This window comes from Adiantum capillus-veneris, chromosome 11 (assembly GCF_014529385.1).
Source record: "Adiantum capillus-veneris isolate H3 chromosome 11, ASM1452938v2, whole genome shotgun sequence".
NCBI lineage: Eukaryota > Viridiplantae > Streptophyta > Polypodiopsida > Polypodiales > Pteridaceae > Adiantum > Adiantum capillus-veneris.
Genome location: NC_140941.1, coordinates 85,386,670 through 85,399,441, shown reverse-complemented (window position 1 = coordinate 85,399,441; position 12,772 = coordinate 85,386,670). Strand labels below are relative to the sequence as shown.

At 42.2% G+C, this 12,772-nt stretch overlaps 1 protein-coding gene across 2 annotated transcripts; it reads right to left on the bottom strand.

Moving 5' to 3' along the window:
• Positions 1-1,092: 1,092 nt before the first annotated feature.
• Positions 1,093-2,261, bottom strand: LOC147447575 (peptidyl-prolyl cis-trans isomerase-like). Of its 2 annotated transcripts, none has more exons than XM_086523307.1 (2): positions 2,104-2,261; positions 1,093-1,816 (listed from the first exon to the last, which is right to left on the bottom strand). In XM_086523307.1, the coding sequence occupies exon 2, from the start codon at positions 1,809-1,811 to the stop codon at positions 1,293-1,295; it is 519 nt and encodes a 172-aa protein (XP_086379433.1). In that variant the 5' UTR covers positions 1,812-1,816; positions 2,104-2,261; the 3' UTR covers positions 1,093-1,292. The 2 variants fall into 2 exon arrangements, with proteins under 2 accessions (XP_086379433.1, XP_086379434.1); XM_086523308.1 differs by lacking the exon at positions 2,104-2,261 and adding an exon at positions 2,056-2,080.
• Between the last annotated feature and the right edge of the window lie 10,511 nt (positions 2,262-12,772).

Here is a 12,772-nt window from a genome sequence, read left to right as displayed (position 1 = left end):
ATTTTGACATCACAACCAACTCAAAGGGGTCAGTAACGGTCAGTATCCTCACAAATCACTGTGACATCATCCCCAAACATCAACTCAAAGTAAACCTACACTCATACAGCACATCAGAGTTTTCTCAAATATTTTGGTAAAGTCAAACCATAGCCAGATACTCGACATTCTGCTAAATAAACTCTTCATCAACCCAGCAAGGCACACTACAAACAAGTGTGATGCGGACAAGTAAAAATTGAACCCACCCATCTAAGAAAACACAGCTCAAATGCACCACTAAGCTCACATATAGAGCTGCATAAGGCCTCCCATTACACAACCGAGGACAGGACAGACTATAATACAGCATCTACATCCACTATGCTCATTACTGACAATTATAGTCCAAAAAAACCCCTCTTCCACTAGAAACTATTCACTTCAGTTCACATTGAGCTGCAAATAACCATAAGCAGACAATACTTGATAATGTAGTCTATCACACCCATACAATGTTCCCCGACAGCTTCAACTTTCCATAAACGAAGAGCCACAAGCACACCTACATGTTTAACAATGAGCATAAAATACTCAGTAATGATGTGTTTCACACCCATACATTATCCCTCGACAAAGCTTCAACCTTCCATAAAAGAAATTTCACAAGTACACCTGCAACATTTAAGGATCTATATTGGATTCAACCAATGATTGCACACTCAAAGCACAGTCATCAGTGTTCGGGAAAAATGTCTCAGGTTTAATATGGTTCTGTTTTCATTTTCAAAAATGCAGATTGAGGGCAAGGGGAAAAGGAGAAATCCCTCAATACAGAAGAATATTGTTAAAACAAAAAAAAACCTAATTTCCTAAAATTTCCTCTTGACAAAATTGAGAAAAGGATTTTTGTGTGTTTAGAAAAATGATTTTTCCCAAACACTGACAGGCATACAGAGCCCATGACCAACCTTCAACCTTGCATAAAGGGGAAACATGAAGAGACAGATGCACAAGTGAGAATGACAGAAGTATTCAATAATTATATGCAATCAACCAAGAAATTGTACAGCAACTTAACAGAAACATTCCCAAGACAAAGCCAAACAGAGCTTCTCAAGCAAATCACTGCTGTAGCATTTTTAATAGCCAAAGAGTACAAGAAAGAGCTCCTTGACCAAAAGGGGGTGATAGTAATCCAAAGTCACAATTACTGTAGATAGACAGCTCCACATACATTTGCTTCATAGCCTAAACTAGACCTTAAGGAATTTATTTGAAAAACAGACGCTCATACTAGAAGCATGATCAATCTAAAGCTGGCCACAGTCAGCAATAACCACTTTCTTTGATGTTTTGCCACTCGGAGAGCCCACAGTTTCAATGGTCTCAACCACATCCATGCCCTCCACAACACGTCCGAATACAACATGCTTTCCATCAAGCCACTGGGTCTGGACAGTGCAGAGGAAAAACTGCGAACCATTAGTGTTTGGCCCAGCATTGGCCATGGAGAGCACACCAGGGCCAGTGTGCTTCTTGATGAAGTTCTCATCGGCAAACTTAGCACCATAGATGGACTCCCCACCAGTTCCATCTCCACGGGTGAAGTCTCCTCCTTGGCACATGAACTTTGGGATCACCCTGTGAAATGTAGAGCCCTTGAAGTGCAGAGGCTTGCCAGACTTGCCTACATCCTTCTCTCCGGTGCACAAAGCCCTAAAGTTCTCGGCAGTTTTGGGAGTAGTGTCAGCATAAAGCTCCATAATGATGCGTCCCGCACGCTTGTCGCCGATATTGATGTCGAAGAACACCCTTGGGTTGGCGGCCATGGTTCCTACAACAGGTGCAGACAAAGATCAGTTAGTCATCATGAAGAAGAGCTCCATAGAAGCAACCATTTCCCACATTCGAGCTTCATCGCCTCAAGTTAACAACAGACAGAAAACACAGCCAGGAGTTCTTGCCACATGGTCGATAAGCGCAGATCTGGGGAGGCTCATTAGACCATGGCAGGTGAAAAAGACACAGAGACGTTGACGTAACGCGCTTGACCAGGTAAAGTAGAGGTACTACCTGAAACATCGAAAGGAAAAGCAGCAGAAAAGCATGTCGTAAGCCCACCTTAGAAGACTTGGCGATGGAGGAGCTCGAAATCAGATCGGTCGCAGAAACGAAACAAGACAACACGATATGCAGCGCCACGGGAGCTCCGTTCCTATCTTTATAGAACACTTCAAACCCTAACCACACATCGAACCACAGTTAAGTCTAAGTTTCGGAAGGAGATTGGTTAATGAGTGTCTCAAAGATAGAGAAGAGATTTTTCTTTGCAACTTTGTGTTAGAGAGAGAAAGAGAGAGAGGGGGGGGGGGAGGGGGGGAACTAGATTGCATACAAGTCAAATTCATCAAAGTAAATTTGTTTGCCAATTATAGTTTACCATCGATAATAGAATCTTACAAAAAGGGTAATGATCATCGCCATTGGTAAGCAAAGGAACTCAGAACAGTGGATCGGGACCCTTAGGGCTGCTGGAATGGATGTGCAAAGGTGAATGTGTGGGATCATCCATAGTCAAGGGGTGGCTCCCCCTTCAACTGTGTAGACATGTAGTAGTGTTAGTGTGTATACGCGCTTCACCAGGGGCACTTTTCTCCCACTGGGTTTTTCCCCCTGGACATCCGGTGTGAAAGGACACCTTATCTCTTAGGGTTTCATATAAGCTTTGTAGCTCTGAGTTTGAACATACACTATTATTCCAATACAAAGAGAGAGACTACAGAGATCTCGTACGCAAGCTCTGTGTCTTCTCCTTCTCCATCTTCTTCCTACTCTGAGTTGTTGTCTTCCTTCTGTTTCCTGTTTCATCATCTGCAACAATTGGTATCAGAGCAAGGTGATTTCCAGAGCCTCTACTTGCGTTTTCGCGTCCGCGCGCGCAATCGCAGTTTTCAGGCAGTTTTCGGAAAATTTGCTCGTGGGAGCATCCTCGACGTTCCGGGAGTATTCTGACCAAGCGACCAGGCATTTTACCCCCCTTTCGAAGCCGTTCGAGCCCTCAGAATTTTGTTCTGAGCAGCGTAGCAGAAGTTACTTTTCGGAGGCGTTTAGATCAAGAGGGTGTGCTTTTTGACAGATTTTCTTCAGGTAAACAGTTCTTTTGGGAAGCAGCTTGTCTTAGCTTTGTGCTAAGATTTTGTGTAGAGTTTTGCTTGCATTGGAGAGGAGATTTGTGAATCTCTTGGAGGTTCTTTTGCTCTCTTGTGTGCATCTACAGTATGGCTCAATCTACGGAGAAAGAGATTTTTGGTGCGTTTACATCCGAAGACAAATTGGATGGTACCAACTATTCTCTTTGGTCTTTTATGGCCAAAAATGTTTTGGTTGGTAAAGGATTGTGGGATTATGTATCTGGAGATGAAGTTCGTCCAGGTAGCATTGCACCTGCCACGCCTGGTCGTGGTGCAGCTGTTGGTGCAGAACCCTCACAAGTCACTCCAGAGCAAAAGAGATGGGATACTAAAGATACACAGGCTATGGCTGTGATTGCCTTAACCATAAAGAGGACAATCACACCACATATCAGATCTTGCAGAACTTCTGAGGATGCTTGGAACACTCTGCAAGCTATGTTTGGAGGAAGAAACGCTGCCAGAATAGAGTTTTTGAAGAAACAACTTGACAAAATACAGATGGACGAAGGTGACGATATGGTCGAGCATCTTACAAAAATCAGGGATCTTAAAGAGCAATTGCTTAGCATTGATGAAGTGATTCCAGAGAAGGACTTGGTTTCCAAAACACTCAATTCACTACCACCATCTTATTTGACTTTTCAGACTTCTTTGACTCTGTCTTTGCGAGCTAATCCTGACCCTCTTCATTTTGAAGAGTTAGTGGCTTTGCTATTGCAGGAGGATCAATCACGTAAGAACAAGTCTTTACAGGTGGATGGTATGGATCATGCTCTTGTTGTACAGAACAAAAACAGGGGTAAAGAGAGTGCTCATCACTCCAAGTCTAGTGTAGGACAATCTTCAGAGAAGTCTAAAGGTGATTCCGACAAGTCCAAGAAGAAAGGTAAATGTCACTACTACAAGAAACCTGGTCACTACATTAGTGAGTGTAAAAAGCGAATTGCTAAAGAAAAGAAGAAAGAGTCAAGTTTGGTTGTTTCAGCTTCTGGTGATTCTTCTACAGCTAAAGAAGAGTCTGCAAACTTTGTGCAGGATTCTTATGCTTTTGTAGTATGTTCAGATTTTTCTGCTTACAGTGTTGACAAGACACAAATGATTTGGTACTTTGATAGTGGTGCATCCAGGCATATTACTTCAAGGAAGGATTTGTTTTGTTCATTGGATGCAGCTCCAACAGGAAAGAAGGTGACATGTGCAAATAATGCTTCTTATCCAATCAAAGGCGTTGGTAAGATTTTGATTACCATTTCAGATGGTTCAGATTTATGCTTGCTAGATGTCTTATATGTTCCAGGGATCAAGAAGAATTTGTTGTCTGTATCCTCTCTTGCAAAAAATGGTCTTCGGGTCATTTTTGAGGATGACAGATGTGTTGTACGAGATCGAGAGAATGGTTATTCTCTTATCACTACAGGTACGCTGGACAATGGACTATTTGTGCTAGATCGTTATGAAAAGCAGATTCAGGTATGTATTGCAGAAACAAAGACTCAGGCCATGCAGGATGCTGAGTTGTGGCATGCTAGATTTGGGCATGTTGGTTATGGCAGTTTGATGACTTTACAACGTCATAATATGGTGCATGATTTGTCTTTATTGGAGATTCCACCAAGACATGTATGTGAAGGTTGCGTTCTTGGAAAGATGCACAGATTTGCATTTTCGCAGGATGGTTCAGTTAGAGCGACACGAAAGTTGCAGCTTGTACACAGTGATGTATGTGGTCCTATGAGGACGCCATCTATAGGAAACAGCCTTTATTTTGTGACCTTCATTGATGACTTTTCCAGGTTTTGTTGGGTGTATCCACTCAAAGCAAAGTCAGATGTGTTTGCAGTTTTTCAACATTATGTCGCCATGGTTGAAAATGAAACAGGTTGCAAAGTACAGACTCTTCGTACCAATCGAAGAGGTGAATACATGTCAGGTGCATTTAAGGATTTTTTGGGAAAGAAAGGCATTAAACACCAATGCACTATGCCATACACACCACAACAGAATGGTGTTGCAGAAAGGAAGAACAGGTCTTTAATGGAGACGGCTAGATGTATGCTCAAGGCTAAGAGTTTGCCTCATAAGCTATGGATGGAGGCAGTTGCTTGTGCAGCACATGTTTTGAACAGGTGTCCTACTCATGCCTTGAAGACCATTACTGCATATGAAGCTTGGTATGACAAAAAACCTTCAGTCAGTTATCTTCGTGTTTTTGGTTGTCTTGCTTATGCTCACATCCCTCAGCAGTTACGTGGGAAGCTTGATGATAAGGCAATCAAATGTATATTTGTGGGGTACAGTAGTGGAAGTAAAGGTTATAGACTTTACAATCCTGCTACAAACAAGATTTTTGAAAGTCGTGATGTAATTTTTGCAGAAACTACTGCTCAACCTATGGTTGCTTTTGATGTACCTCATATGCAGACACATGATGTATTTGAAGGTTTGCTTCCTTCTTTTGTGGAGAATCAAGAATCACAACAGGTTGATAATCTTGATCAATCTTTTGATCAGCATGTGACACCTCATGATGTAGAGGAAATTGTGCGTGAAGAGCAAGAAGTTCTCAGGGAAGAAAGAACCTTGCCTAAATGGGTTCAGAAAACTTTGCAGGATAGCAAGTTGGATGCACCGTTGCCACGAAAAACACGTGCTGGTACTACTTTTGGCAGAGAGCAAGTAGATTTGGCTTGCTTTAGCACTCTTTGTGATGCAGATGAGCCTGATTCATTTGAACAAGCTTTAGAGTGTGTTCAGTGGAAAGATGCTATGCAACAAGAAATTGATTCTATTCATAAGAATCATACATGGGATCTAGTGGACTTGCCTACAGGTAAAAAGCCTATTGGTACAAAGTGGGTTTTTAAGGTAAAAAGGAAACAAGATGGTACTGTTGACAGATACAAAGCAAGGCTTGTGGCAAAAGGCTATGCGCAACAGAAAGGCATAGATTATGATGAAACCTTTGCTCCTACTTCTCGTGCGTCCACAGTTAGATCACTAGTTGCAATTGCTGCTCATCATGGTTGGAAAGTGCATCAGTTGGATATCAAAACTTCTTTTTTGAATGGTGATTTGCAGGAAGAAGTTTATGTAAGTCAACCAAGTGGTTTTGTTGTAAAAGGTCAAGAGAAAAAGGTATGTAGATTGCGTAAAGCTTTGTATGGTCTCAAACAGGCTCCAAGAGCATGGTATGAGAAGATACATACTTATTTGATTGGCCAGGGATTTCAGAATAGTCCAACAGAAAGTACTTTGTATGTCAAAAAGAGAGATGGAGTTCTCATTATGCTAACACTTTATGTGGATGATATGCTTCTTACAAGCAATAATGCAAATGAAATTGAAGCGTTTAAAGATGCTTTGAGAAAAACCTTTGAGATGTCTGATCTTGGTTTGCTACATTATTACTTGGGTATTCAGTTTGTGCAATCAGAGGATGGCATATACATGTTGCAGGCAAAATATTTGCATAAAATTTTGGACAAGTTTGGTATGCAAAATTGTAAGCCAATCTCTACACCCGTAGAAACTGGATCAAAGTTGAGCATGCACGATGCTGGAGAACCTTTTGATGTACATACTTATGCAGCAGCGGTTGGTTGCTTGATATATTTGACAGGCAACACTCGTCCAGACATTCAATTTGGGGTTTCACAAGCAAGTAGATTTATACACAGCCCAGGTATGCATCATTGGCAGGCTGTGAAGCGCATACTTCGTTACCTTTCAGGTACCCCTAATCTTGCCATGTTCTTTCCAAGGGGGGATATGTATGGAAAGCACAGTTCTATGCAGCTTCTTGGTTACAGCAATTCAGATTGGGCTGGTGATTTTGACACACGACATTCCACAAGTGGCAATTGTTTTTTCTTGGGAAATGCATGTATATCTTGGCTAAGCAAGAAGCAACCCACAGTGGCTACATCAACTTGTGAAGCTGAGTACAGGGCAGCTTTCACGGCAACAGTTGATTGTGTATGGATACGCAGGTTATTGACAGATCTTTGTGAGTGTCAACAAGCACCCACTACCATTTTCACTGACAGTTAGAGTGCTATGGCAGTTGCAAGGAATCCAGTATTTCATGCAAGAACAAAGCACATAGAGGTTCACTACCACTATGTCAGGGAAAGGCTACATGCAGGGGAGATCACACTAACTTACTGTCCTACACAGGATAACATTGCAGATCTATTTACGAAGGCGTTATCACGAGAAAAGTTTGAAGCTTTCCGAAAAGCTTTGGGCTTACTCTCATACACATGATGATCTGCTACCCTGTACGGATTCACACTATCACTACAGGGGGGATTTGTAGACATGTAGTAGTGTTAGTGTGTATACGCGCTCCAACAGGGGCACTTTTCTCCCACTGGGTTTTTCCCCCTGGACATCCGGTGTGAAAGGACACCTTATCTCTTAGGGTTTCATATAAGCTTTGTAGCTCTGAGTTTGAATATACACTATTATTCCAATACAAAGAGAGAGACTACAGAGATCTCGTACGCAAGCTCTGTGTCTTCTCCTTCTCCATCTTCTTCCTACTCTGAGTTGTTGTCTTCCTTCTGTTTCCTGTTTCATCATCTGCAACAAACTGATGTATCTAGAATCCTTAATGGGGTCATGGCTCGTCATGAGCATGACAAGAATCTGTAATTTTTGGATCTGTTCATATAATCCACTCACCATTGTGAGTTTTGCGCACAAAAAAAAGATCTTACAAAAAGGCTCAAAGGATGCATTTGACCTCTTGCATTCTCTTTAGAGTGGTAATTTACTCAGTAAAGTTTTCTATCCTAGCTATAGCTACTTCAATTGTCACGTATGTGATTAGTGTGTTTAGAGTGGTTCGTTTGATTTTGCAAATTTTGTTTAGCCTATGCCCCTTATCAAATAAATCATTATCAAATAAATGATAGTTGTAGCATGCAAGGCATATAAGGATGTGAGAAATCTTGAGTGTGTATGAAAGCAGTCTTTGAACAACATATTTGGGTCCTTCTTCACTCGTTAATTAATTATGCCCTCAGATTCCCACCGAATCTATGGAATATGAGAATTCCTAAGAAAAGTCGCTTGCCACGCCAACTGCCATCTGTGTTCTTGGTGCCATCATCACCCCCATGCTCGCCATCGCCGGCTCCGCACACGCAACTTGTGGCCATTTTGTTTCCTCTGCTCCATTGCCTACATCTACGACGCCTGTATCGCAGTCCCTCATACGTCTCTCCCATTCACCTACAATATTCCCTTCATCGCCATGCAGCTCCCAATCGTGGTGTGCCTTGCTCTCTCCCTCTGTCCCAGGCAAGTAGCAACGACCACCCCATGAGCTAGAGAGAGAGAGAGAGAGAGAGAGAGAGAGAGAGAGAGAGAGAGAGAGAGAAAGAGAGAGAGAGAGAGAGAGAGAGAGAGAGAAATAGAGAGATGCCCCTTTTCATCCATTCTGTAGCCTGAGTTGCCCTCCCCATCGAGCTCACTACGCTCTTCTCCCAACCCTCCCCTGTCCTCATCATGGCATGCATGATGAAACGAAGACACTGCTCCTGTGTGCTCTTTGACCTGCACCGCCAGACAATGCAGAGTCTCTCTCTCTCTCTCTCTCTCTCTCTCTCTCTCTCTCTCTCTCTCTATTGACAGAGACAGATACAAAGCTGCACCGCTCTGTGCGCAGGCGACGCAGGACCCAAAAAGAATCTGCTCCCACCGTCGACGTGCCAAAAAATCTCTTCTCTCTCTCTCTCTCTCTCTCTCTCTCTCTCTCTCTCTCCACACGTGTCCTCCCTCCCTCTTTTCTCCACAAAATTCTCAAGACCATCTCGATAGATTCTGCCTAATTAGACATGCTCGAAAAATTTGGGGGACATACTGGACAAAAATGAAAATTTGTTTGCAAAACTTTATTAAGGTACAAAAATCACAAGTAGAGACATCAAGTGAACAAACAAAATCTCAAAGGGAACAAACAAACAAAAGCACATAGGATGCCTAGCGCGAGATGACTCTATAGAAACACGGATTAATGTCGATAAGGTACAGTATTATGATATTAATGATATCACTCCAAAAAGGCAATCTTTTTTCATGGTTGAGAAGGCTAATTTTCTATCAAGTGAGCATCATGTGATAACTTATTGCCTTCAAATGTTCGATGCTCAAACGTTTCCCTAACTTACTAGTCAAAACAAACGAGCCAATAAACAAATGACATAGAGTACTTCCTTGGTTCAAAACATTCACGTAAGAATATCTCGACATACATCGGTGCTTATGATCTCCCAATCATGCCCATTCAAGCATTCTTAGTGTGCAAGGATCTCCTACTCATGTGGAAGAAGTAGGAGACCTCTTTAAGGGGGCTCCCTTTTACTTGTAGGCAAAAGGTTTTTGATTTATCTCATGGGCATACCACCCACATAGGATAATTCACTACTACCTACTGGGTCTTCTACTTTTGTTTTTCATTACATAGAATCTCCCTAAGATCCTTTAGCATCTCCAATTAGCATGTCCATGCACGTCACCATTTAAAACCAACCTTAATGAGGAGCATTTGAACTCATCGCGTACATACTATGAAACTCAACCTAAACCACTAGGCTATTCGCCTTGGCTGCCCTTAGGGCTCCCTTAAGCACTAAAAAAAACAAATACCCCACCCCACCCACACCCCCCCCCCAAACTAATTAATTAATGGTTTGTGGAAAAGTCGTTTTGGCTGCCTACTCACTTCTTGTAAGTGTGTAGGGAAAAAAGTATATGTATCTCCGGTTATTGGGAAATGCAATAGTGGCCTTCTTGAAACTTCTCCCTTTTGTGATGCCCGTAGCCCAACCCTAGAGCCACATGCGCTTTTGTGTGGATGTGGGAGCTAAGGTGGAAGCAGAAGCAATACATAGACATCAGTTTCTCATGATTACCAACAGCTAAGATAGAGCATTAGTGATTTTGAATGTAATACAACTAAAAATGAGATCAAAATAACATGAAGAAATTGGTCTAATAGACATGCAATAGCACATAAATATGAAACCCTTATTTCGACCAATATGTTATTTACACTCGATCCCCACTAATAACCGTCTGAACACCTTGGTTGTACTGCCAATTGTTTCAATCGAGTAAATTATCAAAATACTCTTGTATTTTGTGGAATTGCCAAATATTCTTTTAAGTTTTGAAAAGTTCCATGTACACTTTTTTAATAATTTTTTCCCACAAAAACTATTCTTTTCTGCAATAGAGATCCATCTTTGAAGTCCTTCGATAAAAAAATTCACCGTTCAGCTTCCAAAAAATGGCATTTGTGTCTACAAATAAGGAAAGGTTTCATCCCATGAGCCCACCATATCATCAAAATTCGTAGTTTAATGACCTTCTTTATAACCGGATTTGTTATGAAAAGTTTCGAAACATCATCCATTGTACATAAGAAGTTTTGGACAAATTCTCACAATAATTCCCACATTGTGACTTTTCTCAACATCATGAGCTTCTGTGAGGGAGGCATTGCATACATAGCTAGGTATGCGGTGCCTCTCGAGGAGAAGCTCATGATGTTACATCGTATGAAAAACACTGGGAAAGACTCCGTTTTCCTACATGAGAAAATTTCTAAATCTTCTTGTGGTAGACATTTGGGAGATTGGCAAGGGGTAATTGGGAAATTTTTGCACGTTTTAAGAACATTTTGAGAATTTAAACAAAATTATTAGGGGTATTTTGGGAAGACATTGTTTCTCCTTTCTATTCTACATTTCTTGATTTTAGCACTTCTCTGTGAATCGAGAATACATATTTGAGGAGCACTAAAGGATCTTGCAAGATTGGTCGAAACCAGGCATGCGTGCCAACCTACTGGCTTTTGGGGGGTATACAATGGGAAGGATATGTTCTTCCTTTTCGAAAAGAATGTTCTTAAAAAGTTCCATAATCCTTTTCATATCAGAAGGTTGTGGATAAGTCCTAGTAGGAATTATTGAGTACCATGTCGACCAGGCATAAAATATAATCTTACACTATATTCCTACTATAATTTGATCCCGTTGGTGGTCCAAATGGAAGACTCATCATGCCCATACTTCACACCAATCATGTATAATCAGTGTACATGATTCACTCTCTACCAACCAAAAATCTAACGTCTTGCTCCATCAATCCGAAAAATAAATTTTTTCCCCTTTTATTTTTGAGGGTAAATCAAGACAAAAGTGGGAGCTATATAAAATCCTAACCTATTTATTGAGATTTTTAACTCCAATTGGACCTTGAAAATTAAAATGACGTAAAATTACAACAAGATTTTCATTTGCAAATGCCAAATTTCGTCTGTACGCTATATATGTAAGCATTACCATGCTTTTTACCATCAAGCCTAGAGCTTTGATTTGAAAGTGTGTCTCTCATCAAGAAGGTCACCATCATCAAAATGGTTAGGTCCTCTATACTTTGTGCACTTAACATAGACTTAACAACATGCTCATGAATTTGGTTTCTCGCTCTTTGACTAGTATGTGGCATGCACATTGGTGCAGCCAAAGTTGGTTCGAGCTAAAAAGTGGTCTATGCCAGGCAGAGGTTGTAGGCAGGTGCAGTGCAAAAGGATAGGGCAGGTACCAAGGTCATGGGCAACCAAAGGGTAGCGGAAATGTACGCTTAATGCGGTTTTTTAGGCCAAAAAAGCTTCAAGATGAGCCCAAATGGGATAGCAAGTGAAGGTGTCCGAAGTGCCGGTCAGTGCTCGAGAATATAGTGTTCAGTCTACTCTAGAAGATGGTCCAGACGGTTTGTCAAACAGAGCCCCAGTGCTCAAGATATTGCAGTTCAAAGATAGCGTAGCAGATCCCCGACAGACAGGGCAGTTAGGGACAGGTGGCCCAGGCTAATGTTAGTAGGTGCATGTGTAGAGCTCAAATTATGGAGTGTGCATGTCATCTTGGATTGCGAATCGGAGCCTTGGTTAGCAAGTTATGGTCAATTGAAATTTTTTCGGGGGCTAGGTCTGAGCCCACTTGCCCGCACTGGAGGGTGCGCCATCTGGCACTTTTTTGACCTCGCCAAGGTCGTCGGTGATAGTATGCATCATGTGGAGCTAGCACAAATCAACAGCTCGTTAATCGGGTTCATGATCAGCAAGTTACGACAGGTTGAAATTGGCGGCAGGTGCTAGGAAGGACAGTGCATGTAAGTTTCTCGACTTTTTGGCGGCCTCGGATAGCGAGCTCAAAAGAATTAGAAGGCGACGGGGTTTGCCCGCCGACCCGGGACCAACACGGTGGGAATCCGACGCGTTTCGCGGCTTGGGAAACCGACCCCGGAGTAAAGTGTGGCAGGCAAGCAGTGCAAATGGGGAAGCACACAAGGTTTTTTTGAAGCTTTCTGACAATTTAGTGAGGCTTGGGGAGGCCATGGAGCTGAGAGCTGCCACGTGGCAGTGCATAGCCCCACATGCCGGAGTGCGACTAGGAGCGAAGACTATAAGGGCTGGGGGGAAAGTCCATTCTGAGTATCATGTGGCTAATGCGCCTCTCTTAGCCTGTGGTGATGGCGGGCTCCGATAGAGCGTTGCACTGGTGGCATTCGGCGCGCGTATGGTA

Excerpts from the sequence above, each read along its gene's own strand:
- LOC147447575 (XM_086523307.1), bottom strand. The coding sequence starts at position 1,811 with ATGGCCGCCAACCCAAGGGTGTTCTTCGACATCAATATCGGCGACAAG.